This window comes from Pogona vitticeps, chromosome 11, assembly GCF_051106095.1.
Source record: "Pogona vitticeps strain Pit_001003342236 chromosome 11, PviZW2.1, whole genome shotgun sequence".
Classification (NCBI taxonomy): Eukaryota; Metazoa; Chordata; class Lepidosauria; order Squamata; family Agamidae; genus Pogona; species Pogona vitticeps.
Window position 1 is genome coordinate 6,782,250 of NC_135793.1, and position 21,428 is coordinate 6,803,677.

The window sequence follows — 21,428 nt, forward strand, 5'->3', positions numbered from 1 at the left end:
AGAAGCCAGTGTTAGAACATTTTAATCTCTTGACATATTATAATTAGGAAGGGATGTTTGAGAGGAAAACAACTGAATTGGGTTACATCTATAAATTCCAGTGTGCATCTAGGGATTAAAGAGAGATCGGAGGCTTTACACACACTAGATACAAAAATTTGAGAACCATTGGTCTGATAAGCTCTCTCCAGTTCCATGATGAATGTAAGATTTAAGCCCTAAGATTTAAACCTGAAGCCCTGAGAAAGGGCCCTAATGCAGGTGTTACATTTTTTTTGCAACAGCCAATGAGCCTTACCTTATGATGGTGTTTATCGTCATCATAAGTCCTTGTGGATGCCATGGTCTAAGATGTGGTTCATTTATTGTCAGAAAGTCTTTTTCCTGACATTTATATAGGAAGTTTCCTTCCTTCCTTCCTTCCTTCCTTCCTTCCTTCCTTCCTTCCTTCCTTCCTTCCTTCCTTCCTTCCTTCCTTCCATCATCAGCTCCTTCCCTCCTTCATTTTTGGAAAAGCATAGAGGCGTAATGATAAATTCTGAAATGCAGGGGCTCCCTATGACAGCCCCCATATCTATGACATTGAGAGAGTCCAAAAAATGAAGGCAGGTTTGTCGATTCTCCACAAACCAGTTCTAGCAGTGTTTGCCTCCGTTATGAACCGGACTTTTATAAGTTTAATAGGTCTTGGTTGTCTTATCAAGGCCAAAAGCAGTTTGTACTGCAGGGGGGGGGGGGGGATAGCTGAAGTTCACAACAATATATTGTTACTAGAAAAATCCTGTTATTGGGAGAAGTCACAGTATATGCCCGCCTCACAGTATATGCTACTGTGAATTTAGAAGCATTACTTTGAAGGAGTAGCCATGCTTGAAGGGGGTAGCAGTTAAGGGTGGATTGAGCACATACACCCCAAATTTGAGTGGCACCCCTCTTGCTCCAGTCACAAGCTGCTTAGGAATGGAAGATAATATCTCACAATCCCCCATTGATCAAAAAGTCCTGGTGCGTCAGCCTTGTGATCCTAACGCAGCAGATTTTACAACCGACTTCATTAAAAGCCATGCCCTGTTAGAGGAAAAGCCAACACAACAAATCTTTCTGCTCTCTTCGGCCTCCAGCATTCCAGGTCATTGATAGTTCTGCTCAGCAGCCTCCAGTCTGAAAGCTGTCAGAGGCAGAAAGGAGAGAGAGAGAGAGAGCAAAAAAAACAGTCTCTCCATCACAGCTGGGTCCTCCTCCACCAGCGCCTCAGGCTGCTGACCCTGAAAGATTGCTGGCTGTAGCCGAAACAGCAGCAGCCTGCCTCTTTTGCTCCCGACTGCTGCTAGTGCCAAAAAAATATATGCAGGCGGAGGAAACCGTAGCATCAGCTCAGGCAGCCCTCAAACAGTGGGTTGGAAGCTAGCAGCTTTCTGGATCTAATCCTTGTTTTGAAACAGCCTTTGCTGCTTGAGTGGAATTTGTGGGATCCTACAGATGTCCTGGGAATAAAAGATCTCTGGCCCGTTTTCTATGGCCCAAAGTTCATGTCACGTGCACCGAGGATCTTTAGGGAAATCTAGCTAGTTATTCACAGAACCAGGAAGCAAAATGTTAACAGAGGGCTTTTTCAGATGGAACATTTTATTCTTCTTTTTTTTAAAGTATCAGCTTCTGCACTGATTTTATTGGTATTTTCCCCATAACCGACAGCCTAAGTCTTGCCTTGCTTAGTTTTGTGGGGGTTTTTAATCATCTCAGAATTGCAGAGCTAGAAGAAACCCTATGGAGCATCGAGGCCAATTCGAGAGTGACAATCTCTTCCACACTGAAGACAAATCCAATCTGTCCCCTGTCCAGCTCCCTGATTTGGCTGATTTCAGGACTGCCTCTTTGCCTCGGCCTGCTGGACAAGGATCTCTTCAAATTAGGAGAGGCCATGATGCACTGCATGCCTCCAGGTTGAACACTCAGAGGTCAGGGCTTCCCATCTGTTGAGGTTCATTCCTAAGGCCTTCAGATCCCGCTTGCAGATATCCTTGTATTGCAGTTGTGGTCTCCCTCTGGGGTGATTTCCCTTCACTAATTCTCCATCCAGGAGATCTTTTGGAATCCAACCATCAGCCATTCTCACAACATGCACAAGCCAACGTAGACGTCGCTGTTTCAGTAATGTATACATGCTAAAAATTCCAGCCCGTTCTAGGACTACTCTGTTTGGAACTTTGTCCTGCCAGGCGATACCAAAAATGTGTCGGAGCCAACACATATGGAACGTGTTCAGCTTCCTCTCCTGCAGTGCACAAAGGGTCCAGGCCTCACTGCAGTACAGGAGTGTGCTCAGAACACAGGCTCTATAGACCTGGATCTTAGTGTATGCCGTCAACTTCTTCTTGAGCCGTACTCTCTTTGTGATTCTAGAGAACATGGTGGCTGCTTTGCCAAAGCAATTTGGTTGGAATGAATTCGAAAAAAGAGAAACTTTAGAATTAAAATGTGTACAAAAAAGGATCAGGAGTCAGGAGAGATAGCACAATGCCATCAGCACCTTGCCCATGAGTGAGATACCCTGAGTGTTGGGTGAGAGCTAGGCTTTCTGTGAGAACGGACTTCCTTGCCATTGTCACGACAGCACATTTATTTGCCCCTCCCCGTGGGTCAAAGACATGAAACTGCCCAGAAGACTGTCGTCCTGGTTTTTATCTTCTTTTTATAATTGCCAAAACTATCCTCAATGCACAGATCTCATCTGATGTTGGAAGCTAAGCAGGATCAGGCATGGTTTGCTCATGGATAGCAAATCATCCAGGACCTCCAGGTAGGAGTAGGAAAGACCCTTCTCTGAAATCCTGGAATATCACCACTGCCGATCAAACAGGGCTGGGGTGAGATCAGTGGTTCCCCACCTTGGGTCCCCAGATGTTCTTGGACTACAACTCCCAGAAGTCCTGGCCAGCAAAGCTAGGGGTGAAGGCTTCCCTGAGTTTTAATCCAAGAACAACTGGGGGACCAGAGATTGGGAACCTGAGGTTGGGAGCCACTGCTGTGGAGGGTGGATGATTCCTTGCTTAGCCTTCCCTTGGACCCATGCCAGTTTGCAGCTATTTATTATCGCTGAACACTTAATTACTTGAGGGACAGCAAGACATGAGGTGGCCATGTCAGAAAGGTTTCAGCTATAAATAGCTCACAGCCTGAGACAAAGAGATCGGGCTGGAAATGTCAGAAAGAGAAAGTGGAGGGGGTTTAGGGTGACCTACATTGTCTATCGTTGTTTGAGGGCATTCCTTCTACACACGTTATGGTGCTATATTTGCATGGCTTCTCACCAAGAGCATGTAGCGTTGCTTCCGTAACACTCCACGTTATAGCGTTTCAGGTAAATCACTTGGTATAAAGACTTAGCTATTGTTCTGGCTTGGTGGGAGTTGTGTAAAATAAATCCTATATTGGGGGAAAGCATAGAGTTCTTCCGATTTCTGTGTTTTCCAGCTCTTCAGTAACAAAGTGCACGGGGTGTCTCTTGAGACCATCATAAACTGATATGTTTTGCATGGGGTTTCTTTGATTAGGACTGGCTTTCGCCCTGAGGCCTAACCTGGCAAACCTTTCTGACTTAACAAAAAGAATGTTGATAACAAAAAGAATGTTGATAATATTCAAGTTATGCATCTTGTCAAGTGATGCGTCTTTTTGAGAACATAGAAGGTTGATAAAATTTGGGAACAGTTGGAAGAGATTCGTCTCTGTTCTCCTGTTATCATCAGCGGGTCAGGCAGGTGGAGCTTTGTGTGAGATGAAATATAGGACAGATCGCCATTTAGTGCGACTGGAAAAGGCCAATGATACATAGGCCACATTTGTTGAACAGATGTTCTCCCAAAAGGTGAACAATTTCCGTTTGGCATAAAGAACCGCTTTATCTCACCTCTGCCTTATTTACGTTCAGCATGCTTTCTTTCCTGATTGGTTGCTGGAAGGTAAACACAAGCTTAATTCGTAAAGCTGATTGGTGAGGGATGCTTCTCTGAGGCAATGTTGTCCCTGGAGGAAAACTGGTGTTAATCTTGGGGAACACGGAAACACAGAGGATGGAACTGAGAGTTCCATCACCATCTTAGTGTGCGTGCTATTGCTGGAAACGATCCCTGGAGACTACATGTGGGAACGGTGAATTTTGGCTATCTGCACTAGAGTGTTGAAGTTTTGCCTCCAGCTCTGCTCAGGTTGTACATTTGTAAAATATTCATTGTAATTTGCATTGTTTTTAGCATTCACGATGTCTTGGAACCAATCCCCTGAGGCTACGTTTTGCTTCTTAATGTCCAAAACCTGCAGTGACCTATATTTCAGGGGTGACCTGTGATCTTAGTACTAGGATTGCTGATCCCAAAATTTTAGGGCTAATCACCTCTTACCCCCTGCTCTAATCACAAACTGCCAATGCTCCCTTCTGAAGAAAAGAAAAGCTGGATAAGATCTGCATTTCTGAATGTCTCATCGTTTAGAAAACTGGCGAGAGCAAAACATGCCGAAGGGTCAAGATTGTTTTCTGCAGGAGAGTCTCTGCAACGCACCACATGAAAGGACATGCTAGTCTCCTGCTAGATGGTGATGGCATGAGCATTGCTTTTCTTCTATTCTTTTTTGCATCGTTTTATGATTGATCAGCGGGTGGGTGAGAAGAAACATATGAACTGAAAGTAGCAGTCAGCTGGACTTCCTCGTAGCAAAACTGGAATTTAGGGAGAGCAGCACCCATACTATATTCCAATCACCCTGTATGGGTGAGAAATCTGGACAGTTAAGAAATCATGCTGGGAAAGGCGGAAGGGCAGCAGGAAAAGAGGAAGACCAGATATGAGATGGACTGGCTCCCTGAAGCAAGCCATGGGCTTCAGTTTAGAAAAGCTGAGCTGGGCTGTTGAGGACAGGGACATTTTGGAGATTGCTCCTTTATATGGTCGCCAGAAATCGGAGGCGACTTGATGGCATGTTGCAACAGCAAGAAGCACACAATGCAGAGCAGCTACCTAGGGCAATAAATGAGGGTGAGTGCGGGAAATAGCTCCTTTCTAGTGAAGGGCCATAGATCAAGGGGAAAGCCTGTGCTTTCCATACCAAAGGGGGAGCCCAGGAATCTCCTGTCTTGAGAACCTAGAGAGGCACTTCCAACTGGTGCAGATCACGCAAAGGTAGACGTTGACTCAGAAGAAGACGTCTCCCCATGCTGCTCACCGTGTCGTGTTGCCTTCCAGTCATTCTAGAGGCACTTGTTTTCCTCTGCCCCTTTCCCAACCCCCCACCCCTTATGTGTGCATTAATAGGGATCATCAGCTAATCAGCTTTGGGGATTGTCAAACCAGATGCTTTCCAGTCAACGAGCTGCATTTTCTTGGGCTCCTTTGCCCCAGCGCCTTTTCCCCCTCCTAAAAGTAGTCCATGGAGCAGTTTTCGGTGCACGTTGAAAACCTGCTTTACAAAGCCAAATGGCGTGCCTTATTTTGAACATCTCGAGGATTTCAGCGTTCCTTTTTTGGAAGGGTGGATCTTGTTGGTGAGTTTCTTCTTGAGAGGGTTCTGAGCTGCCTTCAGTCCTTCGATCCTTTCCGGGTAACGTCTGAGAGGCATCAGTCTCGTGAAGTGGGCAGGCAAAACTGCAGGCAGTCGCCGAAATCTAGACAAATAATATTTATTATTCATTCAGGTTCCATTTGTAGGAAGATGTCACTCGAGCTGTCTTTGTTTGCAGATATAAATAAACACTCTTCTTTTCCCCCCAATCTGTCTCCAGATATGCGAGTTCGGCTGTTGAGCGACAAGGGAACACATCTATGAGGAAGGTAAATCTTTGCTGAATTATTCCCTAACAAAAAATAGTCCATTGCTAATGTTCTAGTTTAGTTATGTCTGGATTTCCATTTGTGTTTGTGTTCACACACGGACGTGCCTGATAATTCAGGGGGACTTTTGAGCAAGAGTTAATACAAAACAGTTCCTAGCTTATCCATATAAGCATTGGCAAAATAAAATATCTGTGAACCTCGCCATTCCTTGAATATGTAAGAAGGGTCTGATGGGATTACTGCAAAAGACCAGAGCTTAGAAAAGATACATCAGTAAGAATCCAACCACCCCACCCTGGTGGGAATTAGCCCCCAAAATAAGCTTTCCATCTAGTCTAATTTGGTTGCTACATCCATCTAAGTAGACCCACTGAATGAATCGCTGAATGGTAAGTCAATGTTTCTCTAAGGCCCATTGATTCCATGGGTCTAGTAGCTGCGACAGGAAATTGGATGATGCTTCTGATGGCTGATGCTTTTGAAGAGTTCACAGACAAGGCACAAATTGGCAAGCTAAACTGCAGCTGAATAGGGACCGGGAGGGTATTCTTACCCCAGAATTTTAGGGTGACACAACCCCAAATCTCTCTCCACAAGTTGTCCCCGAATCTCTCCTGTACAAACGACACAATTGTTTGGATGGCATTGCACAAGACACTTCTTGCTCATCGTTTAGATTTGCTCTAGAATTGCAGAGCTGGGGGGGACGCTTCTGGATCACCGAGTCCGGCCCCTGTTAAGAAGGCCCAGTGGGAGAATCGAACGCTTCACAGCCACCAAACTGATCTAAACCACTGAGCTCTCCAGCAGTCCTTCTCTGCATCCTCCCCCTTTCAGCTCTTCAGATATACTCGTACATACGATGCTGGAAATAGTCAACGCAGGCTGCGTGCCTCGGCGAGCCCATGTCGCCGTTTGCCTGCTTACGCCAAAGTTTCTTTGTTTCCTGAAGGGCTATTCTTCAGGGAGCGAGCGCACGATAATTAGCCGAACCGCCAAACAGTCGGAACAGAAGGGGCTTGGCGGTTTTGTTGCCTTCTGTGGGGCCTCGCCTAGTATTTTAAACTGTATGTGGAGTAACTGAGAGCAATGTTTTCGTAGCGAAGCACGCAATTAAGGAAGCATTCAGGATTTCAGACAAGGCACCAGCTCTGAATGCAGCTGCTGATCACACTCATTTTCTTAAGATCTGCTTCTGAGGGGAGATGAGTAATCTCTTACATCTGAGGGTAAATTTCTCATTTATAAATGTTCCCCCAACCTGCAGATGGAACAAAATGGTTCTAGTTTGGTTTATTCCCAAAACAGGTTTCTAAACATTGTCAAGGGGAATAATTTTCTGGGGAGCTTTTCAGACGGCTTGATTGAAGACTGTAGGAATTAATCATACCGTTCATTAAGCAGATTTCTGTGTGGGCTGACGCCCAGGTTAACAAGTAATCTATAGCATGGGCTAAATTTTAAATTGAGCAAGAGCTGAAGGCTTGTTGACCCCGATTTACACGGCTGTTGAGACAGACACAGGTTTCTCTGATGCAGCTATGGTCTTAAAACAGCGCCTGGGACTCTAATGAATGGCAAAAATCCTCCAAAGTATTGCTGAGTTTTGAATTTCTGGTTAAAATTCTCCTTCTGATACAAAGCAGATGGACAGAAACTTTTTGCAGAGGAGAATAGCTTCCAATTCCTCAGATAGTCCACCCCTTTTTTCATTGACCGGCCCTTACAGTCTCAATAACTCGCCCTGAGACAGTAGTAGTAGAAAGAATAAAAAAAAATGCATGACTTACAGTTGGAAACTGGTAAGAGCAAACTAACAACCAACATATAACTAACAGACAAAAGAGATGGGGAAACAAAACACTCTGCAGAGAGGCAGGGCTCTCGTTGAATTCAGAGGCAGGAAAGAACGATTGGTTATTGTTGGATTGATTGACAGCCACTCCAGCCCAGAAAGGTCCCTCCCAGTCAAACAAACGGCAGGCAGCATGCAAGTTTGTAAAAACTCCCAACACAAAATCCATTTAGAGTATCCTCTGCAGGACTGGCCCAAGATGTTCTTCCCAGTGGAACAGTGAACACTGGACTCATTCCAGCCCCATATCAAGGTGCATAGTTCTCAAAGTCACCCAAGTTATTTCGGTGCATGCAACAGAAAACCCTAAAATACTATCAAATTACGATAGGCGGCTATTAGCTGGCTTTTCATGGTCTCTATGAAATGCTTCCCAAGGCAGCTGCCTCCACTCTGCTTAACGGCAGAGACCTCTGGCAAGGCCAAGCTGGTGGTGTCATCACATGACACTGAGTTTAAAGGAAGAGAGGGATGGAGCCACGTCAATAAAGTGGCCGGGGAATGGGGGGGGGGAAGCCAAAGGAAATCACACCGCTGGCTTGAGCCTCGATCACTAGAAGGATCCCTCCCTCTGGCAGATTAACCCAAGGGCATCTCCCACCCCTTGATGAATCCCTTCCTTTCCAGTCTGCCCCGAGGAAGGCATTGTTGGCCATTCACTTCAAACCCCAGTCCAAGGGGTTGTAAAATAAAAGGATGCTTGAGAGGGGGAGGGGGGACTCCACAAATGAAAACTGAAAACTGATGTCACGGCAATAGAATGGTCCCCGTGTGACTAGCCCAGGAAGCAAAGCACTGCTCCTCTCGAGTCATTCCTGCAGTTGTCCTGAGTAGAAAGGCAACTTCTCTGAGACGCATCAATAGTGGTGCCTCCACCTCATTCTCCATGGTATCGCGGGAAAAGGAAGACAGAAGAGAACGATCCGTTTTCTTTAGAGGCTGCCCAATGGTTTATCTGGTCCTGGCTCTTGGGGTACTTTGAGAGGTAAGGCAGGATGCTCGGAGAAATCGTGACCCAGGCAATGATATCAAGAGACCCATAGAGGGGTTGAGGAGCCTTGTGGCAGAGTGGTTCAGCTGCAGCGCTGCAGTTGAACCACTCTGCCAGGAACTGAGTTCAATCCCAGGTAGCCGGCTCGAAGTTGTCTTAGCCTCCCAAACTTCTTAGGTCAGTAAATTCGGTGTCCAGCTGGCAGGGGACAGAGGGGGCAATGTGTAGCCTGCATAATGAACTTGCAAACCGCCCAGTGAGTGCTTTAAGCACTATGGGGCAGTGCATAAGCAGCATGCTTTGAGGATTCCTCACCCCTGACCCGCAACATGAATCTGTTTCATACATAGCTTCCAAACTGTCTTCCTACCTGGTGACCTTGTGGCCCCATCTTCGGCCTTAGCTCCAGAAGGAGCTCTCAAAGACTTTTTTTGAAAGCAAATTCTGACTTAAGCCAGTCACTGTGGAGGGCGGCTCATCTTTTCCTTCTTCAGGGGATGGGTATGAAGGGTGGTCCCGCCTCTAATCAAGGGGGTCCGGGTGCTATGCCCTGTGAAGCTCAGCCATAAGAGGGAGCCTGGGATCTCCTGCCTGCCCAGGGCTACTCCACCAGAGGTGACCCCCCCTCCATGCAGCTGATGGAAAGGACAGCTCTTACGCTGTAAAATATTGAGCATCATGAATCATGCAGCTTGTGCTGCCTACATCATCCACCCTGTGTGAGAAAGGCTGGACTAAATGACGCCAGGGCACCTGAAGCTGTCTCAACAGTATGTGAACATAAACCGCAGCTTCTGAACATCCTGCAAACATCAGTGATGTGGTTCTTGGAGTGGTTTGGCGGGACACATAGCTAAGACTCTCTGCTACACATTCTAACACACACACACCTCTTCCTGTTTCCTATAGCAGTTTGAAGCCACAGATCTTGTAAGTCTACATGATGCTGCTTCATACAGAATTAAGAAGCTCTGACCAGCTAGCCCAGTATGATCCAGCGGTTCTCCAAGATCCCAGCAAATGTTCTTTCTAGCTCCCGCTATGCTAAGATCTTCCAGACATCCGGGACAGAAGCCGGGGCCAGGGACTAAACCATAGACTCGATAGCCCCACCCTTTCCATATGGCTCTTGTGCTGTGTTGTGCAAAGTTTTGATCCTTCCCCATGTGGTCCACAAGCTGCAGCTCAATGCGCAGCCAGTTGCTCATTTCTGAATGAACTTGCTTCGCTTCCAGCGCTCTTTTCAAAAAGTCTCCCTTAATTATCTTCTCTGGAACAATGCGGCTGAATATGCCGTTCGGCATGCAGGGAGGAAAACAAGAAGAATGAGGCTGATTGACTCCTATTTTTAGTCACGCTAATCCCTCCCCTGCTTTCTCTGATCTCGTTTGCTCGCCTGATCGTGATCTTCAAAGCCTTTCACAATGAAGTAGAGAGGGTGTGTGGCGGCGGCTGTTTGAATCAATAGCCTGATGTCTGCATCTTTGGGGCTGGCTTTCTTATGGAGCCTATCCGTTTTCGGATAGAAATCCTTTATGCCACTTGATGAAACAGTCTTGCGAATATTCCCAAGCGAAGCATCTGCTCTGGATTGCATCACATTGGTTTCAAGAGTTCTTTGCAAAGTTATGAAGGGCCTACTTAACTCAAGGACAGGACTTGGGAAGAACTGTTTTTTTTGAAAGATAGTGCCCAGAAACCTCTTGAGTAGTAAGGACATGGTAGTCCAATAATAATAATAATAATAATAATAATAATAATAATAATAATAATAATAATAATAATAATGACGACGACGACGACGACGACGACGACGACGACGACGACGACGACGACGACGACGACGACGACGACAACAACAACAACAACAACAACAACAACAACAACAACAACAACAACAACAACACTTGATGATGATAATAATAAATATCGGTAGAAAGCATGGTCATAATTCAACATGGGCATGGCTAAAACTGGGGACCCTTAAGAAAGAAACCGAAGGCTTGATTTTTGATGCACAAGAACAAGCACTCCAAATCAACGTGATGGAAGCGAAGATCCAAGGAATTCATTCTAACAGCAAACGTCAACTCTGCCGGGAAAAAGATGAAACTGTGTCACACCTCATCTGCGAATGGCCAAAGATTGCACAAACAGAATTCAAAATTAGACATGATCGAGTGGCAAAATTAGTGCACTGGTCATTATGCAAAAAATATGACTTCTCAGCCTCCAAAAACCAATGGGAGCATCAGGTAGAGAAGGTGTCAGAAAATGAGGAAGTCCAAGATCTTGTGGGATTTCCAGATCCAAATGGATAGACACCTTGAACATAGCACACCAGACGTAGTAGTAATAGAATGAAGAAATGTCTGGATCATTGACATTGCAATTCTAGGGGATGCAGAGTTGAAAATAAAGAACTGGAAAAAACTAACAAAATACAGAGACCTGGCAAACATTTCAATTGTGGGTGAAACACACTGCAGTGGTCCGCATCGTCATTGGGGCTTTGGGAAAGATATCAAGAAATTTCACACCGTATTATAAGCAGTTGCAGATTTCAGAAATAGAATCAACAGAGCTATGAAAAATAGCAATATTAGGAACAGCATATATACTAAATCGATATTTAACAGATTCTAAGGTTTTTGGTTAAAACGCATAACGTAATATCAGTTTTTTATAATTTTGATTGTGCCTGGTATTTTTTCATCATTGTCGTCATCATCATGATGTGCCATCAATTCAATTCTCACTTATGCCAGCCTTTTTCAGGGTTTTCCAGATGGAGAATTCTCAGAAGTAACTGGCCCTTCCCTGTCCTCCTTGCCCGTGTCGTTATTCCACGGGCACCATTAGGCAACTCTCAGGCTTCCTTGGCTGAAGATCTCCATGGATACCTCCTGCCACCACCCTCTACCCCATTTATTGCTTAACTTCAACAAGAAGAGAACCTGGCCACCCTTTACAGGTTGGGGAAGAGCAGAGCTTTCCATCAAAGAACATGAGGCCCGCTATAATCATCCTCCTGGGACCACCACCCATCACAAGCCACCTTTTTTCATCTATCCCTCCTCCTCACCTCGCCCACTTCACCTCCTGCTCGAGGTCAAGGAGCGCTGCCAATCGAGCTGCAGAAGTGCATCGGGCGCTGCACAGAAGGCGTGCCAGGAGGGGGGGGAAGAGGAAAGAGCCAGATGGAGCCAGACTGGAAACAGTGGAGGGGGGATCAGAAAGAGGAAAGAAGAGGAAGAAATGCAAGCTTTTCCTGATTTACAGGGACAGTAGCTGAAGACGCACAAGGGGGATTTACATGGACTGGAGTGATTCATAAAGAATTGGTTTCGCAATCGAGTTAAAATAAAAAGCCTCTGCTGGATTCTGCCAAAAACCTTGCTTTATGGCAAAAGAGAGAGGGGGGGGATTCACCCTGTGTCATACGATCAGGATTAGAGATGAGCATCAGCTGCTGATTTGGCGTTTCGGTGCCGTTTGTTTCTTGACCGAACAGCTGATCCGTGGTTTGGTGCCCAACCCACTCCAGTCGGTGCCCACTCAGAGGTTGTGCCTGGAGGTGGCGGGGGCACCCAACTGTCAAACCCAACTGTTCATGCCCACCTCTACGACTCAGGATTTTTTTTAAAAAAAAAAATCTCGCCTAATTCAACCAAACTCCATTCAAAATCAGCTCTTCTTGGCCGTGTAACCGCGCCCTTAGACCGTTGCCTGGCTGTGGGAACTGGGCAGCTTCTCTTTTCACATCCTTTATTCCTCTAGGCAGTCTTGGGCCAGCCCTGAGAGCAACTGATAAATGCCACCCCTAAACCCAAGAGCCACTGCGCATGATGGGGAATGCCCCCTGACGTGTCCAATTCAGATCACTAGATCTGCCACACAGACCGCAGGGCGAGGGAGACAGCAGCCTGTTACAGGTGGTGCTGTCGTAACCCTCTGCTTTTAGTCTAATATGCCATTTGATGGAGCCTTGCTCCTTGATCTTTTGGCAAGACTTGAGTTAGTTCAGTAGCGCCGATCGATCCATACAGGGAGTGGGGGAAGGGGATGACGCTACCGAGCAGCTTGCTCCTCTTCTTCTTGCTATTTTTATCTCTGATTTCAGGGCAGACTGTCAAGAAAGATTCCTCCTGAACCAAAAAAAAACAGCAGATATCACATGTGTGCAGTGATATTTGTTGGCTTTCAGCTTTGTCGCTGGAGCCAAAAGAATGCCACAGAACGGCTTCTCAAACAGACGGCTCCTGCTGACTTAAAATAACACCGTGTGGCCGTGTGTCATTTTGTGCTTCAAAGGAGAAAGAAAGAGAGAGATGGCACTTTTTTTTCAAGAGGAGAAAAATCTGGGCCAGAGAATTCCGAAAACTGCCAGCCAGTATGTCTAGCTCCTGTTTTGAGATGTAACTGCTGAGCAAAGACGACAAGGAGTGAGAAAGCAACCTGTCCTCTAGGTTGGCCCAAGCGACAGTTTTTTAAGCAGGGTGGAGGACCATATTGTGAAGGGGGACTGCATGAGGTGGCCACATCCTCCTTTTGAAAGTGTTTCCCCATTTGAAAGGCACCCCATATGGGATTTCATGTTAAAGAACCATGTAGGAGGGAGATCAGGAACCTGCAGGTTCTGTTTTGCATTTCTACTAAAATTCCCTTTTCCTAGACAGAAGAAGAATAGCTACAAGTTCCCCAGATAGTCCACCCCTTTCTCATTAACTGCCACTTAAAAATCTCAATAACTCATTCTGAGATATTTGTAGAAGAATAAAAAAAAAGTTTCATTACTTACAGTTGTGAACCGATCAACAGTAAACTAACAACCAACAACTACTTCCAACTGACTAAAGAAAGGGAAAGAAGCGCTCTGAAGAGAGGTGGGGTTCCCTTTGAATTCAGGGGCCAGGAGGTTGCTGCTGGATAGATCAACAGTCATCTCAGCCCAGAAAGGTCCCTTCCAGACAAACAAAGTACAGGCAGCATACAAGTTTGTTAAAAAATCCAACAGTTTCCCCATTCAGTTAGCATCTGGATAGCAGATCCAGAAGGAGACTGTCACCAACTCCAGTATGGCAGGGTACGTGGTAGTTCTGTTCAAATGATAACATTCATTTCTAATTTTGTGCTTGTACAGAGATATTAGCATGTGCAATCTTGCAGTAACCAGAATCTTGTTGCATGGCTATACAGGCATATCGTAGTATACCTTCAGTAGCTACAGAAGCATCAAGGCTGGAAGTGCTATCCACAAAGCATTTCTACCAGCGCATTGTGCAAAATTGGTCACAGCAGGAACCACATGCTTGCCTGCATGACGGAAGTGCACAATCTGCTTTGCCTGGGTGTTACTCCTGCAGAGTTCGCCGGCAGCTACTCTATGTTACGCCACCATGAACTGGGATCTTCCCTTGGTTTTCCTTTGATCTTCTTTTCAGCGAGGTGTAGGTGGCCGCCCTGAACCAGGCCCTCTCTCTCAGCCCTCTGAAGGCTACAGAAAATAAGGGAGTACAGCTGCACCCAGTTATGTCACTCCGTCCCCAGCTGAAGCACACAGGGTGGGATCCAGATCTGTAGCTCAGGAGACAATCACGGAGGGGGGGAACTGCTCATGGCATCGGCCAGTGCAAGTTATTTCCTTGCATTCCCATGGCATACAGACCATAGTGCTTCCATCTGATCCTGATCCATGCCCAAGCTTCACCATTTTGGTCCACAGGCAGGGCTACTCTTGGGAGGGGCAGGGCTGGAGCGATCTCCCAGTAGACCGAAGGATCACTTCCCATCAAAGCAACCCATTCTGGCACGATCCAGCACAATCCGTTCTCATCGTCTGAGCACACCCTTAGATTCTAACCTTCTACAGGACAGATTAGGCCTCTGGGTCAGTCAAGATTCTTCCCCCCACTGTAAAGATAGTACTTTGATGAATTGTGATTAAGGATGTGGCCCTGAATTAGAGATGGGCACGAACTGCCAGTTCAGCCATTCATGCTGGTTCGTTGATCAGCCAAACAGGTGCTCAGCACTTCAAAAACCCACCTCCTCTAGCAGACACCCACTTGGAGGCAGCGCCCCAGCTTCCCTGCCCCGCCTCCTCCAGGCACAGCCTCTGATCGGGCGCCTGCTGGAGGAGGCAGGGCTGGCAACTGCCAAACACCTGTTCGGCCAGCAAACAAAGCAGCACAAACGACCAAACGGGTGGTTCATGCCCATCTCTACCCCCAAACAATTGGGGAGCCACTCAAAAGTCTGATGACTGTGTATGCCTGCAAATGATCCGGACACTCTGTAGATCAGTGGTTCCCAACCTTTGGCCCCCAGGTTATCTTGGACTAAAACACCCAGAAACCTTTGCCATTCGCTGTGCTGGCCGGGATTTTTTGGGAGTTGTAGTCCAAGAATATCTGGTAAGTCCAAGGTTGGGAACCACAGTTGGTTCAGGCCAGCTCTTCAAACTGCTTTAGCCCTGTGGTTTAACCATAAAACCCTTGACCCATTTTAGAAGAAATAATACCAGTGATTCTGTCTGTCTGTCTAGTAAAACATTTGCGACCTCGTATGGACCAATCTCAGGGTACGGTACAATAAAGGCATTCACCTTAAGAGAATCTAAAGGAATTTGAATACAATTGAAACAGTTTGTACTTTGAAAAGACATCAAAACCATTTAGCAGTACAGGCAGAACAGAAGACAGCAAACTGAAAGGATGGAAACCAAACCATGATGTTGCTCATGGTTAAGTGTTTGGGTTAAGAGCCAGGTTTGAAAAGGCTTATGAAATGTGAAACAAGCTACGAAGACTGAAATTCGGTACATGTGCAGAAGCAGAAGGACTTTGTTGGACCCACCTTTAAAAACCAGTGGTTCATACCCATCTTCTAGCTGTTCCTCTTTGCCCATTTTATCAGCACATGTATCATGTTTACTTCCACACCAGTAGCTCATTAAAGCATATGGGGGGGGGAGAGAGAGAATATTTTCAAGGTGGTGGGGTCAGGAGAGGCAGAAGGAGACTATTTATTTGGCTTTCTTTTACAGAGTGTTGGCTTTTGTCTAAAGTATCTTTGTCCAGCTTTTCCATGAGCTTGTAACTGACTGGTGTTTTCTTTCTTGTCTTTCCTTCTAGTCTTTTCACTACGCTTCCCTGAGAGTAAAAAGCAAAAAATGGCCCAAAGGTAAAAGCTTTGAATCGTTAATATGTATAAAAACTGCAAAAATCAGAAAGCAAGGTTTAGTTTAAGCGGAAGCATTGGGTTGCTATAGGTACAACGTAGGAGAGCCATCATAATTCTTGTTGTGGAAGGGCTCACCTCTCTCTCTCTCTTTCTCTCTCTCTCTCTCTCTCATTTTCTTCTTTTTCTTCCTCTTCTTTACTCAGGCTCTCCCATTTTCTTCTCTCTTCCTCTCTTCCCATGTTTTTTGCTTGAAGCATCAGATGAGCAAAATGTGAAGTCTCCCAACTGACCAATTAAAAAAAAACAAAGGCTAGTTTGTGTTAGAATAAACAGACAGGATTTTTTCCTTCAGGGAGCACCATTTCTAGATATGGAATCAGTGTCTTGCTTAGAAAGCCTCCCCCACCCATATTTTTCACACGCCCCTTTTTCCTCTCTTTCTCACACCTTCACCTCCTTTTGAAGTTCTTGTCCTCTCTGACATAGAACCCATCCCCTCCACCCTCAGGCATAGACATGGCACTCCACCCAGCTTAAAAATGAGGGAAATAAGTGAGGTCCCACCCAAAGAAAGAAAAAATGTATGTATTCAGAAGATGGAAAGCCAATCGGTTAAGGAGGTCTTGCCGCTTATGTTCCTAACAATCACTACTAGATTCACTTCTGCATTTGGTGCCCTCTAAAGTTTGGTGAAAAAACAATTTCCAGCATCTTATTCAAAGCCCTGCTATTATAACTCCTGTGACAATACCTCGGTTCAGGGAATCCCTCTCTAGCCACTCAGCCACACTACCCTGTGTATCCTGGGGCAGGTGAACCAGGGAGCGTCATCTGTTGTGATGATGATGGAACCTGCCTGGCGGCAATGCTCCCTAAGTCTACGCAGACCTGGCAGTCCTTCCAGAGAGTCCAAAAATTCCACAAAGCTTTACGCTCAGAATCACTACTCCCCCTCCACACGGTAAAGCTGCCACCACACCCGCAAAAATATACCCAAAATCCTAATAGGTGGTGAAGGGAAGACCTGATTCTGGTATCACAGACCCTCTGCGCCAAAAGCCCAGATAGTCGGTTGCAGAGATTTTTATGTTTTATTAAGGACGATGGAGATTCTAAAAAAGCAAAAGTTCCAAAAAGTTTCAAAAAACATTTGGAGTTGGGGGGGGGGAGCCTGATCTGCCCAGATGGATTTCATGGTCCCTCAATTTCTCTGTTTCTTCACCTCTCCCTTTCTGATTCTTCAAAAGCAGCTCTGGTTATAGAGTTCCTTCAAAAAGGCCCAAGGACATACAGCTAGGCCTCTGATGATAATCTCAGGGATGAATTAGAGAATCCGAGGGCCAAGTCATGTATATCTGGAGAAACTCCGTTGTGGGAGGGGAAATGAGCTAGCTGAAGAAAATACACCTCCCTCTTAATGCCTAGATTGTCCTACGTTTACAAGTTTTAACGGCAGAAGGTGCTTCTTTTCAGCTGTCAGATTCCTAAATTTATTTTCAGCACGTACATTCCGAAGTAGAGATGGGCATGAATCAATGGTTCAAGCGTTCGTGCTGGTTTGTCCTGTAGACGAACAGAGGTTCAGTGGTTCCTAGATTTGCCTCCTCCAGCAAGTGCCCACTCGGACGCAGTCCTCAGAGGAGGCGGGGCAGGGAGGCTGAGGCGCTGCCTATGAGTGGACATCCACTAGAGGGGGCCAGACTGGGAACTGCAGGACATCTGTTCGCCCAAAGGACGAACGGGCACGAACCACCGAATCCGCAGTTCGTGCCCATCTCTAATCTGAAACTTTCCTAAAAATGGAACAGAATTCAGAATGTCATTTCGAAAGGAATGAACTTTTCACAGCTTAACCGTGGGATGCCAAAGAAGAAAGAATAGTAATTTGAAGTGATCTAAACTCTTGACTGTGCTTTACAGCTGTAGGACAAATATAATTAATATAACAAAGTAAACTTGATTTTTCACAGTGAACAGTCTAATGTTTTAATTAAATTTGCCCTGAGCTTTTAAGAAAAAAAAGTGATTTGACTATTGGGAGCAGGCGGGTGTGAAACTCTTTTCCAGGAAAAAAAAAATTAGAGAATGAAATTTCAGGGTTATCAAGTTGAATGTTCTGAAGTCATGAAAATAAGGTCTTTTTATTGCAGTGAATGAAATATTCATCCCATAACATCCAAATATTCCTGATGAATTACCTCAAGGTGAATATACTTGATACTCAGTGTGGTGTAGTGGACAGAGTGATGGACTAGACTCAGGAGGCCTGGGTTCAAATTCCCATTCAGCCAGGGAAGCTCAACAAGTGTGGAACTGATCAAACGACTCTTTTAATATCTCAGTTACCTCAAAACCGTATTAGGGTGTCTTTAAGTCAGTTTCAACTAGTTGGCACATCACAACAAATATACTTCTTTACTGAAAGGAGATCTGACAACAGGTCATAATGTAGATTAATTACGATAATTTATGACATCATCCTCTGTTATTGAAAGACTCAAGGGCTAAGAGACTCTGACATCTGAGGAGAAATGAACATCACTCTATATTTAGTGGTTTGAAAAGAATCCAAACCAATGTTGTAAAACAACCAGTGTGCTAAAGCATCATCATCATCATCATCACCATCTTAACTTATTAAAGTTACTTTCTGCTCATTTTTATAAGAACAAGCCATTATAGTCCCCTACTTTTCAGTTAAGTTTCTTTCAAAAGCTTTAAAATATAGAAAGAGCAATAAATAAATAAATACCCCAGCACAGCAACATTTGAGGAGTAATGAATACATCTCATTAAATCCTTCCATTTTTACGCTGTCGTTTTCCCAGGGAGAATGTTATCATTGCACCAAAAAAAAAAAAAAAAAAAAACCACCAAAAATCCAAAACAGTCAATTGTGGGGAGGGCAGGGGTTGTTGAAAAAAAACATCATCACTTTCCCATCATCCCAAAACATAATATGCTCTGTCACTTGTGATGTGTTATCTCCAAACTCTGGAGAAATGTAGGCAAATCAATATGTTTTCTTTCTGTGTTCTTATCACACTCTTCTCTCTCTCTCTCTCTCTCTCTCTTCTTCTTCTTCTTCTTCTTCTTCTTCTTCTTATCTGCTAGAACCTGCACTGATTATTATACATAATATATATAATTATAATAATAATCTTAGACTTGCAGAGCTGGAAGGGTCCCTATGGATCATCCAGTCCAGCCCCTGTCAAGGAGGCCCTGAGGGGGAATCGAACTCCCAACCTCTGGCTCCACAGCAAGAGACCTAAACCACTGAGCATTCCAGCAACTGACAGGGGCCTTTTGACATTTACTTCAAGGTCATATGAGATCAGGATAAAGGCCAATGTGGCCCCAAAGCAGGTTGCCCATCCTTGGACTAAGTGACTAAAACGAACCAAAAGTGTCCGCTAACTCAGTGGTCCCCAACCTTGGGCCTCCAGATGTTTTTGGACTTCAACTCCCAGAAATCCTGGCCAGCAGAGGTGGTGGTGAAGGCTTCTGGGAGTTGTAGTCCAAGAACATCTGGAGGCCCAAGGTTGGGGACCACTGCGCTAACTGCACCCAAGTCCCCTGTTTCCATAGTCAACGTGTTTGAGCTCAGAACTGCGAGTGTGGTCCCCATCCTGTCTTTATGGTTTTCTGAGCGGCTTGTGCTGTCGTTCCCTTTCAAGGGGGCTCGCTCAACAACAGCAGCCGGCGTCGGATCTCTTGCAAGGACTTGGGCCACGGAGACTGCGAGGGCTGGCTGTGGAAGAAAAAGGACGCCAAAGGGTACTTCACCCAGAAGTGGAAAAAATACTGGTTCGTCCTGAAGGATTCTTCTCTCTACTGGTACACCAACCAGAATGTGAGTGTCAACCACCACGGGGAGGACAAAGCCTTAACAAGAATCGATAGTGATAATAAACTAGGATGTGTTGCATAACATCAGCCAATGGTTTTATACCTTCGACTGACTGTGCCTAGTATTTTTGAATAATAATAAATTATTAAAAAGAACCCAATTATGATAGATAGATAGATAGATAGATAGATAGATAGATAGATAGATAGATAGATAGATAGATAGATAGATAGATAGATAGATAGATAGATAGATAGATAGATAGACAGATCAGACAGATCAGACAGATCAGACAGATCAGACAGACAGACAGACAGACCTTCTCTCTATACTGGTGTTTTCTCTGTAATTTGCATTTTCCCACAAGGAGAAAGATGGAAACTCAAAAAAAAAACTTTAGAAAGCCAGTATCACGTTAGAACTGCTGTACAAATCAATGAGCTTAAGCACTATTTACTCTGGCTTTGATTATATCCTAAGCTGTGACTTTGGTGCATTTTAAAAAATGCTCACGTAAAATCAAATTCAAAAGGACAATTCTTTGCACAAAAGTGAAAAGAGCACACAATGCAGATTTCTGAGCCACTTTCAATTATTAAAGGATCTGAACATGCCTCTTCTTTTTTACTGGGAGGGCTCCTTTTTCAAAGGCCGTCGACAGACTGAAATGGGATAAAATCTGTAGTTTGCTCAGATATCTGGTCATTCAGCATCTCTAATGAAAACACAGAGTACGACCTCTGCCTTTGGCTCTTTGTCACTGCTATTTCCTCATTGTCTCTTGATAGGATGAAAAAGCTGAAGGATTCATCAGTTTACCAGAATTTCGGATAGACAGAGCGATTGAGTGCAGAAGAAAACAGTAAGTATGAGCTGAAATGGACTGAAATGGTGTGCATGGGACGGGGGGAGGGGCAGTTCTTGTGGGCAGGGAAGATCTTTGAAAGTTCTAATTCAGTTCTGACCCAAATCTGAATATTAACCAATATTGTCAAGATAGGTCACTTGCAAAAGTAGCATACAGGTGAGTCTTCCACACAAACTGCAATATTGTGCCCTCTCAGTTTGTCCATGAACGGGTGATGTACCAAAGGATCTGCACCAGTGGGGAGGGACAACAGGTAGAGTTTCCCACCTCTGATTTTCTTTTCTAGATCTACAATTAGATTTAGATTTATAGACTTCCTTCCTTCTTTTCTCTTAAGTTGTTTCCTGGTGTGTGTGGTTTTTCCTCCATCACTCCTCCAGTTTAGTAACACAGAGGCAGTACTGAACATATGGATGCCAATTCAAAGGGCTTATGTAAGCCAGTATGAGTTTTGAGAAGGCTCGTTACATCCACTTCATCACTGTTTCTACTTTAAGACCCTCCCTCTTTCTCAAGAGAATCACAGAATCGTAGAATAATTGAGCTATAAGGCCATCGAGTCCAACCTCCTACTCAAGGCTGGATTCCAAATCAATGCAGATCTGACAGAGGGTGGTCCAATTGTCTCTCGAAGATCTCCAGTGTTGGACCGCTGGGTAGAACGTATGAAAAAAGGATCTTGGTGTCTTGTTGATTGCATGGTGAACACGAGTCAACAGTATCATGTACAAAGAACGCACAAATGCAAAACTGAGCTACATCAACAAAAGTATAGCAAGGAAAATATTAGTACCGCTGTATTTTGCTTCAGTCAGGCTTCATCTGGAATCTTATGTCCACTTCTGAGC

General features: G+C 45.0%; 1 protein-coding gene across 5 annotated transcripts in view; it reads left to right on the top strand.

Annotated features, from left to right (window-relative positions):
* Positions 1–21,428, top strand: part of LOC110088228 (connector enhancer of kinase suppressor of ras 2) — a 310,707-nt gene that overhangs the window by 264,390 nt on the left and 24,889 nt on the right. For 4 of the 5 annotated variants that reach the window (XM_072981474.2, XM_072981475.2, XM_072981476.2 and 1 more), the window contains 4 exons: positions 5,777–5,825; positions 15,811–15,859; positions 19,540–19,715; positions 20,501–20,574. In XM_072981474.2, coding sequence (XP_072837575.2) covers positions 5,777–5,825; positions 15,811–15,859; positions 19,540–19,715; positions 20,501–20,574 — 348 coding nt within the window. The remainder of the gene's footprint in view (positions 1–5,776; positions 5,826–15,810; positions 15,860–19,539; positions 19,716–20,500; positions 20,575–21,428) is intronic. The other variant, XM_072981477.2, reaches the window with a different exon arrangement.